Here is a 17,712-nt window from a genome sequence, read left to right on the forward strand (position 1 = left end):
TTACGCTATGGATTGTCCAATTTAGCTAGAACTCTAAATGGCTCGACAAGCACGGAGCGTGACTCCGCCGGTTAAGTGGACATTAAATGAGCGAAGTTGATTTTTGCTGCGACTGCTAATTTTGAGTCCCGAACAAGCAGGTCACACGTGTGGGACACATTAGTTATTCGACAGTTGACAGTTCCGAAGATATCCCATGACACATACATTTTGCCCCCGCCGCTTGTCGTTTGTATTTTGCCCATCGTGCATTTCACAAATACCCCATATGATTTAAATTAGATTGCGTTCCTTAATGAGGTTTCGTTTCGATGAGGTTTATGTATATCGTCGCCTAGCACCAAATAATACAAGTTTTGGCTAGGTTGATCTGCGTAAGATGTCCCCTGGTATTTATTTACCTATTTATTGTATAGGTAACTTATTGATTGCGAACCCCAAGACTTCTAACTATCCGCAAACCAATCTGAGGAGCTTCTATCGCTATCTCTCTCTCTTGCTATGACCACGTAAGCGTGAATAAGAAGTCTTACAACGTCGTCAGTTCGGTTTGCGGATAATATACTAGTGGAGATATGTACCTGGTTATGTTACAAAAATTACCTTCGAGTCTACATAGTCTTGCAGCTCGGCCTCTGTGGTGCTGGCGCCGGGCCGCAGAACCACAGCGGCTGCGGGGCGCTCCCCTCCCCCCTTAACCTCCACCCCCACCACCCCCGCCTCGCGCACCGCCGGGTGACTCAACAGGACTTCTTCCAACTCTAGTGGTGATATCTAGCATACACAGAAAGGTACGTTTTAACATCTTAAAATTATAATCACGGTCACGGTTTGGTGGGAACATGCACCAAACCGTGATGAGTGGGACACAAAATATGCTATAAAAAAAATAACTACTCTGAATACAAAATAAAACGTAGGAGTGGTTAGGCTTATGTTCAATATCACGAAGTTTACTGATGCAAAATTAAATTTTATATTTGTGAGCAAAGTTCCATTTTGCTGCGAGCGTGAGACAAGATTACCTCAAAACACTTTAGAATGTCACTATGTGCGCGGTAGGGATTCTAGGTTACGTAACAGAGGTTCCTGGATGACTATAGTAAGTTTTCAAACCTAATTAATATACATATGTATTTTTATCTTTAAATATAAAATTGTTGGATTGGAAATATATTGTAATTATGTTTGCTTCAAATCAGTAGGTATATCTTAGACTTAAAAAGTCAAACCTTATATCCCAAATGATGATGTATAATATCATGCAGCCTCCCCTCGAGATAGAACTTCTTCTGCTCGTCATAATAGCCCAGATCGCCAGTCAGGTAGAACCCCTGCTCGTCCAGGTAGCCTGCGGTAGCCCCCAGGTAGCTCTTCATGAGGAACGGACTTCGGACGCAGATCTCGCCGCGCTGGTTCGGGCCTAGTGTCGCCCGCGTTTCGGTATCGACGACCTGGTAAATAAATCAAAGATTGTGCAATATACGTAGGTATACAAAAATACTACCCTTGGAACTAAAAAAATTTATAAAAAAACAAGACAAGCGAAAGAAAAATTTTGTGATGTACTTAGTGAGCAAAGCGCGGTTTTGATCTCAGTTTTTAGCCAAATTAAAAAACTAATTCGGACGGATCATTCGATGATATTATCAGCTGCAAAACATACCTATATACCTACTTCCCTGTTAGCTCTGAAGGGTCCGTGTTTGTTCTTTAATGTGCCAACACATTATATCTTTGTATATTCATTAAGAGTCGGCAGCGCGCTTGTGACACCGCTGAATTTTTAAGGGTTGCAATATGCAAGCTGTACGTTTGTTTGCTATCTATAAAAACTACTTTTTAGTGAAGATATTTGAAGTTGACTAACCTTAATGGTAACACCCGGAGCGGCGACGCCAATCGTCGTAGTTCCAATAGGCGAAGGGCCGTGTGTTGTTATCATATGAGCCTCGGTCGTGCCATATATATTTAGCAGCTCGATATTTGGATACCTGCAAAGTTTTTTTCATGAGTAAGGTATAATTTAATAAATTTTGCTTCACCAGCAAAAAGGTAGACAGGGCCAATAGAGAGTACTCTCTGCAGGCGGGTGTTGTGACTGGGGACCGAAGTCCACTGAGAGTTGGTCAGGTGTTGTATTTATAGTACCAGATAATCGAAACTCCGTAAGCGCGATGTAGAACGTGCTGACTCCATGTTAGAATATTGTGGATCTACTTCGAAAAGTGGCAGAGGAGACGTTACAACCACATAGTGTATGGCGACATACATAGGTAATAGTAGGTTTGGTTTAAATACTTGCCTTTCCTTGAATGCTTTTGCAGTCGAGAGATGAAGAGGCGCGGTTCCAGTGTAAATTATCTTCAGTGAACTCAGGTCGTATTCAACTTTAGAGTTGAGAAGTTCTTCTGCAAATGCTGGGACGGTGGGCATAACATCAACCTACAATTTAAAGTAAAAGTAAAAAGTATTTATTTTCAAGAATATAGGTTACAGATTATGTCAGGTGTCTCCGCACTAGGCTTTGCCTGTATCGCGGGGAACCAGGAACAATTTTTTAACTGAACTAGGTTACTTAATAGCTAATACAAAAAACTTAAGTACTTAAAAGTTTAAAACTAATAGTAATAGTAATGAAATATCGTTGGTATTTAACGAACACTTAATGATTTTTACCCCAGAGAAGACTGCGCCGTACCCCGTTATGCCTTGAAAGTAACCATTGTACAGGAACAGGAACTATAATGGTCACAGTACCTAGTGGCAAATCTGGCAAACGGCCTTTTAATTCGTATTGTGGTTTTGCGGTTAGTCAATGTCTGATTTTGTCAAAGTGGACGGGTAGGTACATAACATACGAGTATATAGAACAGGACTATCTTTGTTTATAAACTTCTATTCAGAAACTTTAGAATATACCTAGCATTTCACTTCCGGAATTATGTCTCTGAGGTTATGAATAAAGGTCATTGGAATAAGTAAATGTAAAGAACATGAAACTAAAGTATCTAGATAGTAGGTAGGTATAAATTACTGTTTTTTCCTCACCTTATAGTCTTGTATAATTTTCAAGTCCACGACATCTTCCGAGTAGACCATAGTTTTTCCAGCACACCAAAACGTATACACAGGAAAAATGCCGTAAGAACCGCACTGGTCGTCACCCGCGAAGTAGGCTGTTTGCAAAGAATCGAAGCCATACCAACTGAAAGGAAAAAAAATACTTAAATAATATCAATAAGAATGTAATTTATACTCTATATTCTTAGGTATTTAAATAAAAGTAAACAAACAATTTGTACATTTTCGGGTATTTATAACATTTATTGGTTAACCGACCAAATACAAAACCGCCTGGATCAGTCACTGAACAACCTGACTTTAACCTTCATTATTTGATCATGTAATATTTTCATCTACCCTCAACTGGCTTAAGGAGCCATTTGAGGGTAGATTTTGTTTACTTTTATTTAAATACCTAAATATATATACAGAGTATAGTGTTAGGTCCCACTATAATTACCATTCCCAAAAATCATAAAGTACTAACTAATTGTGTTGTCTCGATTTCTCCACGATTCCATCATGAGATGCTGGCTGACTAAGGGGCTATTCATAAATTACGTCATTTCAAATTAGGGGGGGGGGGGGGGGGTCTGGACATCGGATGATGATAGCATGACGTAGGAGGAAACGGGGTCATTCGAAGCACGATTTTTGGATGATTTTATAAAGAAGATAAAAAATCTCCTTTGAAATCTTGAAGTTGGTTCAAATTGTGGTGGGTGGTTGTGGTGGTGTGGTTGGTGGTGGTTGGTTGGTGGAAATTGACCTAGCTGACCCGTCATGCACTCGTTTAAAAATAACTACTTAAAAGGTAATATTCAGAAACTTTATGTTCAGCTGACTGTTAACGAATAAGCTCACCCTTGTGTATCACACCTCGCAATACAGCTGAGGTGCGTTATCACCACTCCTTTAGACATTCCAGTAGTCCCGGACGAGTACAAGACAACAGCCACGTCGTCTCCATTCACAACAGCGGGCTCAAACTTATCTACATCCACGTGGCTTTGGCTTGAGACTAACTCTTGCACTGATAACTTTATGTCTTCAATGTTGTCGAAACAAATGAATGTTTTGACGAAATCCAAACTCTTCAGTGTCGTGCTGTGGGCTTCCCAGAACAGGCGAGTACAGATGAAGTACTTTGGCTTTGTTAGCTTTAACTTGTGCGTCAGGATTGCTGAAAACAGTATAAGGTAAAGGCACCTATTACCGTGGTAGTTAAGGAACTTTTCAAAAGAGATCCAAAAATTAAGGGTATCAATGCTGTCTAACAGCCAGGAATATTTTTTTTTCATCAGAGCATTTAATGAACTTTCCGTTTCACACGTTTTTGGATTCATTTTCGGTTATTATATGTATTAAAATATTTTTTGAAGCCAAAATGACCAAATCTTCTATTACCGTGGCAAGGGACAGGCTGTGATTCTATTATCGCGAATTGAGCTTTCATTACCGAGGGTACAATTGGCATGATTTTTCTGCACTCGTTAATAGAAACCAAACTCAAAATTCGAAACCTAATACCGAGGGTTAAAACAATAATAACGACGTGGGTTCTGTATATTCTTTTTGTGTCATTAAGTTTAATAATGATACAAAAATAAAAAATAAAACTATAGGAGTATGTTTAAAAATACCAAAAATACAATACCAAACAGTCACTCGGTAATAGATAACTCTTTAAGAGCCTATTACCGACCCATTCGATATTTCTCTGGGTCGGTAATAGATTTCTATACATTCTATCACCGAGGGTAATCTGATCATACCATCGGTAATAGGCTTAATTTGGAGTTTGATTAAACCTAATTCCGACCCATAAAAAGAATAAAACACAGATGGTTTTTCAAATCAAATCAAACACGTATATTACAAGCTTCTTGTAAAGACAAAATCACATAACCGGCAAGTAAATTTTAGGTTTTATCTCAAAATAAAAAAAAGTTGACAGATTAAGGGTTCCCATAGAAACAAGGAAATCGGTGCTGAAGTTTTTCTTAAAAATTAAGGGTTAGTTGAATACTTTCCATACCACGGAAATAGCTCTTTAATAGCGTGAATAGATCAAGATTGGAAGAAATAAAAGAAATTATAAAACTGATAATTTGTACCAAAACTAAAGAGTAAATAACAAAACTACCACTTTTTCTATTACCGTGGCATACCACGGAATTACTTACCACAGAAGTAATTGGCGCCTATCACCGCTGTATTTTATTTTCCATTTTAAACGTATTTACCGGTTATAAACTAAGTTAAAAGTAATTCAAAATCGTGTAGAAAACAATACACAACCTCTTAAAAGGCATTGCACTAGTTTATTTGCCATAACTATTACGTAAAACACTAAGTAAGATTGGAGTGCACTTACCTGTGGCGTCACGCGTCTGTATGGAATAATCGGTTCTTGCGCCGCCGTCGCACAAACTGACGAATCGCGAGTTTTTTGTTACACTTACACAAATTCACACTATTGGGCACGATAGACCAATGAATGAGCTTGTTTTGTGTATGCTTTATTTCTTAGGGAATAGATCTGTTTGCTTGCAAAATGCGTATTTGTAAACACCGCGGTGTTAGACGTCGATTTTGATACCCGCGTTAATAGCCGCCGTTACCGTAGTAGTTTGTGTTACAAGGGATCAAAATTATATATTTCCGTCAAGGGCGTACATTGAGTCCTGAATGAAGCGATGGATTCTACAATTGAAGGGATGTTTACAAAAACAACATAACTGACTACACTGGTTGATACCTGAAACGATTAACAATGTTCTTAAAAAGTGTCAACCGCTCTAAGCAATTATGTTGTTTTTGGAAACATCCCTTCAATAGAATCCCGAACGTAGTGAGGGATTCTAAAGTAGAATCCTGAGCGTAATGAGGGATTCAAGTGTTAACGCCCAAGACGAAATAATTTTGATACCGTGTGACACATAGGTACTGCTTTTCACATCAACTATGAGGAAATTGTTATGTTCCAAAATCTGTATAATTTGACCAAAACAAAATTGTATGCAAGAAAGAAAAAATCGTGTCCTAGAACAGAAAAGTACAACTTTGATCCCTCCGAGCAGGGAAGAAAAGTACCACTTTGATCCCTCCTAGCGGGAAAGAAAAAGCCCATTTTCGAATAGGTGATGTGAAAAATAATTTGTAAATACATTTCGTGCGACAACGTATTCATAATTTGCCTACAGGAGGGATCCGGATGATATACTATAAAGGATGATGCTAGAACGGTCCGTGTCCGGGCCGAGGCGTTCAACACATCATTTTTTTTGTAGAAAGCATAGAAAACGAACCTGGTCTGCCAAATAAAATAGAAGCTTCGGCAGTCTCAGCCCGAACAATTCTAACGTGAGTCATCCTTAACCGAGAAGAAATTCAGCTGATATGAATAGTTTTTCTATAGGAAAGAAAGCTCCCTAAGAAGGTAAAACCACGCCCTTAAGATGATCAGTTGTTGTTGGCTTTGGCGAAAATCTATACAACTGTTAAAAGTGATACGAGGTTTGAAAAGGTCTGTTAAACAATACCTGATCCACAACTGAGGGGGATAGGCGTGTATGCCGCGCCGGTCACCACAACCGCCAGCCCGGTGGCCATGAAGGTGACGCGGGGCTCACCCCCCAACGCCACCGTATCCCCCCTCCCCACTCCCAGTTGCGCCAGGGCTGCTCCCAGCCGGACTGCATACTGGGTAAACTCTCTAAACGTCAACTGCTCACCGGACGTGCAGTTCCGCTAAAACATTTCATAATAAATAGATAGAATACTCTTTATTGGCACACCTCAGTAAAAAGTTACAAAAGAAAAGAACAATTGATTAACTGTAGAGGCAGACAACAGGCGGTCTTATCGCTAAAGAGCGATCTCTAATAATAATATATATAATGTATTTTGTTTAATAATGTGTCAACATGTTGTGCAGACGAATCGCCAGAGGGTAAGCTATTACCGTCGCCCAAGGACACTCACAACACCAGAGGGATTTGTAAGTGCGTTGCCGGCATTTAAGATAAGATTATGTTAATATATGTACCTCAGACATATACCATACACGGTGTTTTTTAGAGTTCCGTACCCGAAGAATAGTAAAAACGGGACCCTATTACTAAGACTCCGCCGTCCGTCTGTTTGCCACCAGGCTGTATCTCATGAACCGTGATAGCTAGACAGTTGAAATTTTCATAGATGATGTATTTTTGTTGCCGCTATAACAACAAATACTAAAAACAGAATAAAATAAAGATTTAAGTGGGGCTCCAATACAACAAAAGTGTTTCTTTTTTTGCCGTTTTGTGCGTAATGGTACCTACGGAACCCTTCGTGCGCGAGTCCAACTCGCACTTGACCGGTTTTTTTTAAACAACGTTAACTTCTGTATAGGTCAAAATTTTATATTAAAGGAAAAAATTGAAAAATCTACGCTTCCGGCAGGACTTGAACCCGCATCCTCCACAATCCGTGTGTTGCTCTTAACCAATTGAGCTACGGAAGCCTACCAGGACATCGCAAATCTTTCCATTCCTTTCTTTATGTAAACACGCCTTTGGGGTGGGTTTGGAATATCGCTCGCAGACGTATCTGCTTGTTAAAAAATTGGTTTCTGTATAGGTACCTATACATTAATTACCGCACATTCCGCCCATCTCTAATTTAATTTGAATTTAATCGGCCGCGCTCTGCGGTTTCAGTGGAATATTTCATCCCACTAGCGCTAATTGAACATCATATGCAGTGAGCATTGCTATTTCGCTCACTGTCACTTGTGAATAAAATATAATTTCCTCATCTTTTTGAAGAATAGTCACATAGAGCCTTTACGAGTTGGTACAAATAAACCTACTACGTACTTACCAAGCACGTCTGATCCGGGTTGGCCCTCCGCAGTCGGTCCAAAACGAATCTACCAAAGTTCACATGCGCTGGCACCAATACTTCTCCTTCCCCGTGTATCATTGTTACGTTTTTGAAGACTAACAACGCAATAAACCGCTGCTAATGATTGTAACGAGTTTTATTATACAAGAAACAATTTAATCTACTAATGTAGCAACTTGTAAGTAGGTAGACCCGATTAGTTAAATTTTTGTAACCCAATTTGATAACGACATCAGCTAATTATTGATATAAAATTACTAATTACCAAGTAATTTTTAGCAAACATGACTTTAAAGCCCTTTCACACCTGTAGCAAGTAAACTGCAAGCAAACAAATACAAAGATCATCCGGATCCCGTTCGTCCGTTCGTCGGATCTGGATCTAGATTCAGGTGTTTTATGAACGTGCTAATTAGATCAGGCGGCTTAGCACGGTCGCGTTTTTATCCCTTGTCACCATGCCTGTCACGTTCTAACAAGTATGTAAGTGCGAAAGGGACGCGCATAGTGATAGTCGATAAAAATGGAACCGTGCTGAGCCCGCAGGTTTGCAAACGCTTAATAGGTATGAACCTAAAAATGCTTTTAAAATTTGGTACCGGACTCGATTGCTCATTGGATCATACCTTATACCTACTGAGTAAGGAGTAAGGTCTCTTATGAGCAAGCAGCAATTAGCTAAGAACCGTAATTTGCACAAAGTTTACCAGTTTATCCATCAACTTTCGATTAAAAGGTACGATTTTCTACTTGACTGTAGTATTATTTGAATTTTTTAAAAGATATATTATACCTAATATTTTTTTTTGGTATTAATATAATTTATTTACAAACAAGATATTTACAGTCAGTGGTATTACTAAAAGAAATTAATAACTAGCTTATAATATTAGACGTGTTTTAAAGTGATATTAAAAAACTGCTAAAAAATCGTGAGTGTCGTAACCGTGTCGTGAGAGCAGCGGCGTCTCAAGTAAGAAATTACTATATATGTATTTATGTAACATATTCTGGTAAATTAATTTGACAGTGGAAAAGTTAAGTTTCAGACACAGCTCAATTCAGATCTAAGGGTGGAACTCTTAAATTATGGTATATGGTGGAACATGAGACATGCATGGTGGAACTTAAAAAGTTCCGTCACAGAGGGCGTTTTTCGGGCGAGCCGCTCGCAAAACGCGCCTGTGTGACGGAGCCTTAAATAGGTCTTTCCTCACCTCCTCACTTTTAAATAAGTATGAGTACCTACAGTAGGTACCAACCTATGTCTTATCTTTCAGAAATGGCCTCCCACAGACTGGGAGTCCCCGCTCCAATAATAAGTGACCGGCAATTTTCGAAGCCCCTAATGTGCGGTCCGGGGCCGAACGACTTATACCCAGCTGTGGCCGCAGCATATGCTGCGCCTGTCATATCGCCTGCTTGTGCGGAATATTATAAGGTAATCTTTAAGTAAAGGAAAGCACGAGGTGGCTAAAAAATAACTGCATTCCCGTTGTCAGGGAGGTTTTGGGAACAACTATACCTTATACCTACTGAGCAACTTTTACTATGAGATGAACCCCGAAAACGCGAAAAAAAAATTGGCTGTTTCATACATTTTGGCTGGTCCATATGGGAGGGTAAATTTATTTTTCGCGATTTCGGGGTTGGGCCCATAGTAAAAGTTGCTCAATATATGTAATCCCAAAACCTCCCTGGCAACGGGAATGCAGTTATTTTTTAGCCACTGTGCATACCGTGTATAGCTGCCCCGCCTATGATGCCGGCGGCGGCAGTCAATGACACTGCTGTGCATATGCGCGTGCAATAAATAGAGATAGTGCAATGAGTATTTATCACTAAGTTTCTTTTACCATCAACTTACTTAAGTACTTATCTTATTTATTTCTTCGCTGATCATAAATAGGCCTAAGCATCTAAACTACTTAAATCCATCTTAACTTACTTCGCTTTTCAAGGTGATCGAAGACATTCGCGCCGGCATTCAGTACGCGTTCCAAACGCGTAGCAACCTGGTGTTAGCCGTCAGCGGGTCCGGGCACGCTGGCATGGAGACCGTGATCTGCAACCTGCTCGCGCCGGGGGAGCTGCTACTCGTGCCCAGTCGGGGATTATGGGACGAACGGGCTAAGGACATGGCCAGGAGATATGGTGAGTCAGTACCAAGACCATGGAACTCTCCAGCGCAAACTCAGAGATACCTACGCGATACTTTCCGCTGAGGGTAGGTACATAAAGCGAGTGGGTTGCCACACGCTAACCACGTAACTACTACCGGTCTGCTGGTCCGGGTACGTTGGCATGGAGACCGTCATCTGCAACCTGCTCGCGCCGGGGGAGCTGCTAATAATCGTGCCCAGCCGGGGATTATGGGACGAACGGGCCAAGGACATGGCCAGGAGATATGGTGGGTCAGTACCAAGACCCATGGCAGGACTATGAAACTCTCCAACGCGTACTCAGAGATACCTACGCGATACTTTTCGCTGATGGTACATAAAGCCAGTGGGTTGCCACACGCTTTCACGGATGGAAGCAAGCTGGTACCTACACTAGCGGTCAGCGGACCCGGACGTTGGCATGGAGACGGTCATCTGCAACCTGATCGCGCCATGGGAACTGCTGATTGTGCCTAGTCGTGGTTTCTGGGATGTACGTACGACGTATCTACTTACGCGCTATGAGTTGCTTGGCAGTATTTGTATCAGGGCGGAACAACCATAGTCTATTATTCTAGGGATTGGAGCCATGTAGATATTTTTTCTCGCTAAACATGTACTATCTAAACTCGATACTAAACAATATTTTGTTCGCCAACCATTCTTGCTGCAGGTATCAGAGTAGAAACTATCAAAACTTCAGAACCTTTCACGACGTTCTCTCTTGAAGAGCTGGAGTCAGCCTTGGAGCGGCATCGTCCCGCTGGCCTGTTCATCACCCACGGCGACTCCTCTACGGGTACCCTGCAGACCTTGAAAGGACTTGGAGATCTCTGTCATAAGTAAATACATTAGGGTGTTGCTTATTTCGTCGAAATTGAAATTTTCTATGTCTCACCCCCTTAAATTGTTCTCTTGGAAAAACAAATGTGGATTTTTTTCAGAATGTTCAATTACGTGTTAGGGGTTGCTACCGAATTTTGAAAATTTGGACCCTCCATACAAGATTAATTTTTTTTCGTTTTTTTTCTCGATTTTTTTTTATGAAACAACGGGTCAGGGTGTATTAATGTGCAGTTTAACATAATATAATACCACTATTTTTTTAAACCTTATTATGCGTGTTTTTTAGGCGTTCTAAATATTTATTCAGCAGTGCGCACTCCTACAACAGGAATAAAAATTATTTAAAAATATATATTGACTATACCTAGTATTGAATTACATATAAATAGCTTCCATATACTTTGACTCACTGTCTCACAAAAAAAAATCATGTATGAAGGATCCAAATTTTCTAAATTCGGTAGCGACCCCTAAAACGAAATTAAAAATTCTGAAATAAATCCACATTTGTTTTTTAGTGAAAGAGAATTATTTAAGGGGGTGAGACATAGAAAATTTCAATTTCGACGAAATAAGCAACATCCTAAAATACATATGTACCTAAATACTTTGGATATAGGTATTTATGGTTGCAAAACGTAGAGTAATAAAGACACATGATACAAAAATTGTATTGACAAAGACTTCGTCAACAATTCCTTGAAGTCGACCTGCAATAAGTGAGCACTTATCGAAATTTTTGTTCCTCTTTAACTACCAAGTAACCAACGACCCCACTCTGAGTTACGTAACTTTTCACAGATATGACACTCTATTGCTAGTGGACATAGTAGCATCTCTAGGCGCGGAGCCTGTCCTCATGGACGAGTGGGGTGTAGACGGCGCGTACGCGTCGTGCCAGAAGGCGTTGAGCGGGCCGGCCGGCGTGGCGCCCGTGGCGTTCAGCGCCCGAGCAGAGTAAGTTACTCCATGAGTGTGTTGATCAGACGAAACTACTTCGGGTGTCGACAGCGCGTATTACGCGTCGTGGCAGAAGGCACTGAGCGGGCCGGCCGGCGTGGCGCCCGTGGCGTTCAGCGCCCGAGCAGAGTAAGTTACCTACTCTATGAGTGTGTTGATCAGACGAAGCTACTCCGGGTGTCGACGGCGCGTATGCGTCGTACCAGAAGGCGCTGAGCGGGCCGGCCGGCGTGGCGCCCGTGGCGTTCAGCGCCCGAGCAGAGTAAGTTACCTAGTCTATGAGTGTGTTGATCAGACGAAGCTACTCCGGGTGTCGACGGCGCGTATGCGTCGTACCAGAAGGCGCTGAGCAGGCCGGCCGGGCGTTCAGCGCCCGAGCAGAGTAAGTTACTTCACGAGTGTATTGATCAGACAAAGCTACTCCGGGTGTCGATGGCGCGTATGCGTCGTGCCAGAAGGCGCTGGGGCCGGCCGGCGTGGGCGTTGCGTTCAGCGCCCGAACAGAGTAAGTTACTCCACGAGTGTGTTGATCAGACAAAGCTACTCCGGGTGTCGATGGCGCGTATGCGTCGTGCCAGAAGGCGCTGGGGCCGGCCGGCGTGGGCGTTGCGTTCAGCGCCCGAACAAAGTAAGTTACTCCACGAGTGTGTTGATCAGACAAAGCCACTCCGGGTGACGACAGCGCGTATGCGTCGTGCCAGAAGGCGCTGAGCGGGCCGGAAGGCGTGGCGCCCGTGCGCTAAGCTACTCCTGAAGCTAGAACCTGTTACGAAACGATGAATTCCAGGACTCATAGAAGGGAAATTCTAACGGAGAGGGATGAGAGGGAAGCCATGAAGGGAATAATGGATCAAGTGAAAAAAAAAATAGTTTTAGACTGTCAAGAGAAGGTTAAAGAAAAAATACATGGCAAATGCTTCACCGATATGTGCTCATAAGTTCATGATGATGGCAAGAGTAGGTAAATTGGTCTAGGTGGAGAGAAAATACCTCATCCGCAATACAATCTTCTCAGATCTACCGCAATACAATTGAGTTTTTCTATGCGTATATTTGTCCAAGTTAAATGCATTAGTGTGTGTAAATTAACAGTTATTTTATTGTTTTCAGAGCAAAAATATTTAGCAGGAGTCACGACGTGCCATTCTACTTCGACATAACGTTTTTAGCTCGGCAATGGAAATGTTATGACGATACTTTCTTGTAAGCATACATATTTAATGTTTCTCTTAAGCTTGCTATTTGCAGTGGAATGAATAGCCCCTTTTGCTTCCTGGGTGAAACTGAGATTCTAGTACTTTAGACCCTACCCCTAAATTAGACCTAAACCCTAACCCTAAACGCCTTTCGCATTATTTTATTAAATGGTTATCTTTATCCAATTGTTTTTTCACATCACCCATTCAAAAAAGTGCTACTATGATCCCTCCTAGCAGGGAGGGGGCTAGGAGGGATCATAAGTCGCACTTTTCTGTTCTATGGCACTTTCTTTTTCTTGCATTTTTTAACTTAAATAATATTTTAAAACAGAATAATTTCCTGGACGGTGATGTGAAAAGCAGTAGGTATGTGTCTCATGGTAGCAAAATTATTTTCACCGTGGGCGTTAACACTTCACCTCACTACGCTCAGAATTCAATGTGCGGCCTCGCCGTAAAGTGTCATTTTGCTCCCTTGCAACACAACTCTTCTTTAAGCTGCATCTTTTACCGAGGCGTGTCAATAATGAATATTCTATCTATACCGTCCCAGCTATCACCACACGTTGAGCAGCCCCCTCCTCTTTGCCCTCCGCGCCTGCCTCTCGCAGCTTGCGCAGGAGTCGCTCCCACGCGCATGGGCGCGCCACGCCGCCGTCACCGCGCACTTCCACGCGCGTCTGCGCGCACACGGATTCCGCTTCCTCGTGCGGCGACCGGAGGACCGCATGAATGCTATCACTACTGTGTTACCGGGAATGGAGTGCAATACTTTCGTAGCTGAATTGAGGAGCAAGTAAGTACGAGTATAGATAGATGTCCGTCTGGCCACCAAATTCGTCACTAGAAATAGTTATTTGTTTTACAAGGGGGCAAAGTTGTTGCTTAACCGCTCGTGCTAATATTGATACCCGAGCAAGCGAAAGATCCCAAAATTGAACCACGGGCGTAGCGAGTTTTGTACCGTCTGTACCTAGTACTATCATTTTCACCACACCAACTGTTATAAAGGCTCTCTTGATTGTTCAAAAACCGATAGCAAAGTTGCATTTTATTCACATGTGATGCAAAGTAATTAAATGCAAATTTTGAGTTGTTTTCTTATGTTTTCTGGTTGAATTGACTTTTAAAATGATGATTTTTAATGATAAATATTTAATAACATTCATTTGGATTTGATTTGGTTTGTTTTTGTTTGATATCTTACAGTTAATATTTTCTTCGGGTTGGTGTGGTGACTAATTTTGTGTTTCACTCGGGGGCAAATTTTGTTTAACCCTTGTGCTTTGAAACCCTCGCAACGCTCAAGATTCCATTTTTCGATAGCTAAGATACGCGAACAGCCGCGATACCTTCATGTCCTTCATACTGGTACGCTCCCCGGCCGCCGCGCCCCGCGCCCCACGGCGGGCTGGTCAACGACACCTTCTCGTAACTCATGAGGCCCTGGTACTTGCTCCGCGCTAAATTCAATTATTAGACAGTTTTTTCTTGATTTTGGCCACCGTAGCCTATGGAGACTAACAAGCAACGCTAAGTGGTTTGCGTAGTCAATGGATGTTGCTATATTAAGGGTGTCACATGCGCGTTTCTGACTTATGAACCAATTGTTTCTACTATACAACCTAAATAAATAATTAATTTGAGCTATGGTTTTGTTTCGTCCTCTTGATCGCGGCGAGCTGTGTTTGGTCAATTTCATTATACTAGTTGACTAAACTGTATCGAAATGAATATTATAGTTGAGTTGGGAGCCCACACATTAAAAATACCCAATTGCAGTTTGGTATAAGAAATCTTAATTCAAGAATTCTAGTCGACGAGTAGAAAATAGTACATTATTGTCGAGGCTCGGAAGTAGCTACTTGCAGGCTGAGGATTCGTTTTAAACGGACGACCTTGGGAGTCCGTTTAATTGAATCCGAAGCCAGCAAGTAGCCTTCCAGCCGAGTCATATATAGTGCTTTTCTCAAAAATGGTGCAAGAAATATAAATATCATAGAAATATTTTACAAAAGCAACGTTCTTACGCATATATTTTCACAGAAAAAAGTAGAAACAATTGAAAAAATTAGCTTTGCCGCCTTTTTATTTTTTTAATAAAAAAATAGAAGTGTATTTTTCTGCCGAAAATACGTCAACCTATTTGAGACAGCTAAATAGTCGCGGTTCTAATCATCTGTTTGGCTGTTTAATGGGCCTGTGCCTTCATTTGATATGGCCATTTCAAGTTTTAAAAAGTTTGGAACTCGACAAATAATGGAATTTGTATGCAACATTGCAGTCCCAAAATCGAGACTGCAATGTTTTTAACTTTTTAATTTTTGACTGACCATAAACTACGCGCTTCGCGACCTATTTTTTAAACGGCAAAGTCGACTTTGCCGTCCATTTTTGAGAAAAATAATATACATGTATTCTAAGCTTCCGTAACTCAGCTGGTTAAGCGATTGGACCGGTGTTCCTAAATGTCGCAAGTTCGCGTCTTGCCGGAAGCGGTGAAATTATTTTTCTCAAAAATGGACGGCAAAGTCGACTTTGCCGTTTAAAAAATAGGTCGCGAAGCGCGTAGTTTATGGTCAGTCAAAAATTAAAAAGTTAAAAACATTGCAGTCTCGATTTTGGGACTGCAATGTTGCATACAAATTCCATTATTTGTCGAGTTCCAAACTTTTTAAAAGTTGAAATGGCCATATCAAATGAAGGCACAGGCCCATTAAACAGTCAAACAGATGATTAGTACCGCGACTATTTAGCTGTCTCAAATAGGTTGGCGTATTTTCGGCAGAAAAATACACTTCTATTTTTTATTAAAAAAATAAAAAGGCGGCAAAGCTAATTTTTTCAATTGTTTCTACTTTTTTCTGTGAAAATATATACGTAAGAACGTTGCTTTTGTAAAATATTTCTATGATATTTATATTTCTTGCACCATTTTTGAGAAAAGCACTATATATGACTCGGCTGGAAGGCTACTTGCTGGCTTCGGATTCAATTAAACGGACTCCCAAGGTCGTCCGTTTAAAACGAATCCTCAGCCTGCAAGTAGCTACTTCCGAGCCTCGACAATAATGTACTATATTTTCTTTTATAACCATGTATAGGGTTTATGTTTAGGGGAAGTTTGAAAGTAGGCAGTCACGGAGAAGATGAGGAGTAGGAGGTAAGCGTGGTATGGGCATGTAATGAGGAGGGGTGAATGCCATATAGGCAAAATAATGTTAGGGATGAATGTTGATGGACGGAGAGCGGATGGTAGACCCAAAAAACGATGGATGGATTGTTTGAAAGAGGATATGTGAAAGAAAGTAGTGAGGGCTGATTTAGCTAGACGGCGTGCGAACTCGCATACCATTTTAGTTACTTTGCGGTCTGTTGGTTACGTCCAATTCAAATGACCAAACAAAAACCGCAATGTAATGAAACTCGCATGCGAGTTCTCGCATCGTCTAAATAGGGCTTGGAGTACTGAGGTGACGAAAGACAGAGGAGAATGGAAGAGAAAAACATGTTGTGCCGACCCACATAACGCGGGAGGGGCAGGGAGAAGAAGAGAGAAGGATAGTACAGGGTTTATTCTGATAATTATACATGGTTACAGGCACAACATCATGATAACCCCCGGGTTGGGGCCGACGGCGGGCGTCGCAGTACGCGTCGGCCTCATGGGGGCCAACGCGAGCGCCGCCGTGGCTGACCGTGTCGCCGACGCCATGGCTGACGTAGCGGGGCTTAGAAATGCCACAGAATAAGTAATAGTACTACCGTACAAAAAGGACACTTCCTACAAAACCGAGGTTTGACAGCGGTTCAGGGTCGAATATTGATACCCCTTTCTAACTTATGGCACTATCCCTTTCGGCTATTTAGGGTTGTCAAAATTCAAGTCATTATCTTATTTGTGGTCGTGCACGCAAAGGGACGTCAAGTTGTGTCAACCCTAATGATTGCTCGGAGCAATGCTGAGCCGAACGGAGCCGGGTTTGCCCGAAGTTCGAAGTGCCTCCCCACTGGAAATGTGTAGCTTTTCAAGTGTCCTTGAAAGGCTGGGTGGCTAGTCAAGAGGCTATCGTACATCGCCAAACGAAACATAATGTTATGGGGATGACAGATCTTTTCGACAGAACCGGCAGAAGGTCATGTGACTTTTCGTAGCATTTCCATATATTATTTAAAACTTTAACATTTAGGTATTCTCCAAATAGGCCACAAGGGCACTTGAAGCACGTCAAGATGCAATTTACATACAATTTGAAAGTCTAATAGGGTCCCAGCGCGCACAAGTTGTTCACAGCAATCGCGAAGCGTCTGGTTGACGTAATTGGTGAACGGAGAGCTGGCGGCCACCTCGCACAACGTATCGCCATTGCGTTACAGCGATGAAATGCCGCCAGCATCCTTGGTACAATAATGCCTCAAGGGCCTATTTTAGATTTAAGCTAGTTATTCATTTCGTTTAGTAATACCACTGTATACCTATATCTTGTTTGTAAATAAAAGATTTTGTTCATTTACATACAAATTAAGTTTCGATTGGAGTTATTTTACTCCATGGTCGAGTCGAAAGTGTCTTTGTGTGACGTCCG

At 41.6% G+C, this 17,712-nt stretch overlaps 3 protein-coding genes and 1 non-coding gene across 4 annotated transcripts in view; 2 read left to right on the forward strand and 2 right to left on the reverse strand.

Moving 5' to 3' along the window:
- Nucleotides 1-17,712, forward strand: part of LOC134800753 (divergent protein kinase domain 2A) — a 77,425-nt gene that overhangs the window by 24,545 nt on the left and 35,168 nt on the right. The gene's annotated exons all lie outside the window — the stretch shown is intronic.
- On the reverse strand, nucleotides 2,130-8,196 carry LOC134800676 (luciferin 4-monooxygenase-like). Its single transcript, XM_063773159.1, has 6 exons — nucleotides 7,936-8,196; nucleotides 6,612-6,819; nucleotides 3,931-4,249; nucleotides 3,052-3,208; nucleotides 2,302-2,445; nucleotides 2,130-2,189 (listed from the first exon to the last, which is right to left on the reverse strand). Exons 1-6 carry the CDS (start codon nucleotides 8,035-8,037, stop codon nucleotides 2,130-2,132), a joined length of 990 nt encoding a protein of 329 aa, XP_063629229.1. The 5' UTR covers nucleotides 8,038-8,196.
- Nucleotides 7,504-7,576, reverse strand: Trnas-gga (transfer RNA serine (anticodon GGA)). Its single transcript has one exon. It is a non-coding gene; the product is annotated as a tRNA-Ser (tRNA).
- LOC134800677 (alanine--glyoxylate aminotransferase-like) lies at nucleotides 9,242-17,283 on the forward strand. Its single transcript, XM_063773160.1, has 9 exons — nucleotides 9,242-9,400; nucleotides 9,921-10,113; nucleotides 10,795-10,963; nucleotides 11,769-11,924; nucleotides 11,979-12,056; nucleotides 12,223-12,309; nucleotides 13,038-13,130; nucleotides 13,680-13,922; nucleotides 16,584-17,283. Exons 1-9 carry the CDS (start codon nucleotides 9,242-9,244, stop codon nucleotides 16,876-16,878), a joined length of 1,473 nt encoding a protein of 490 aa, XP_063629230.1. The 3' UTR covers nucleotides 16,879-17,283.

The sequence above is a fragment of the Cydia splendana genome, chromosome 20, assembly GCF_910591565.1.
Source record: "Cydia splendana chromosome 20, ilCydSple1.2, whole genome shotgun sequence".
NCBI lineage: Eukaryota > Metazoa > Arthropoda > Insecta > Lepidoptera > Tortricidae > Cydia > Cydia splendana.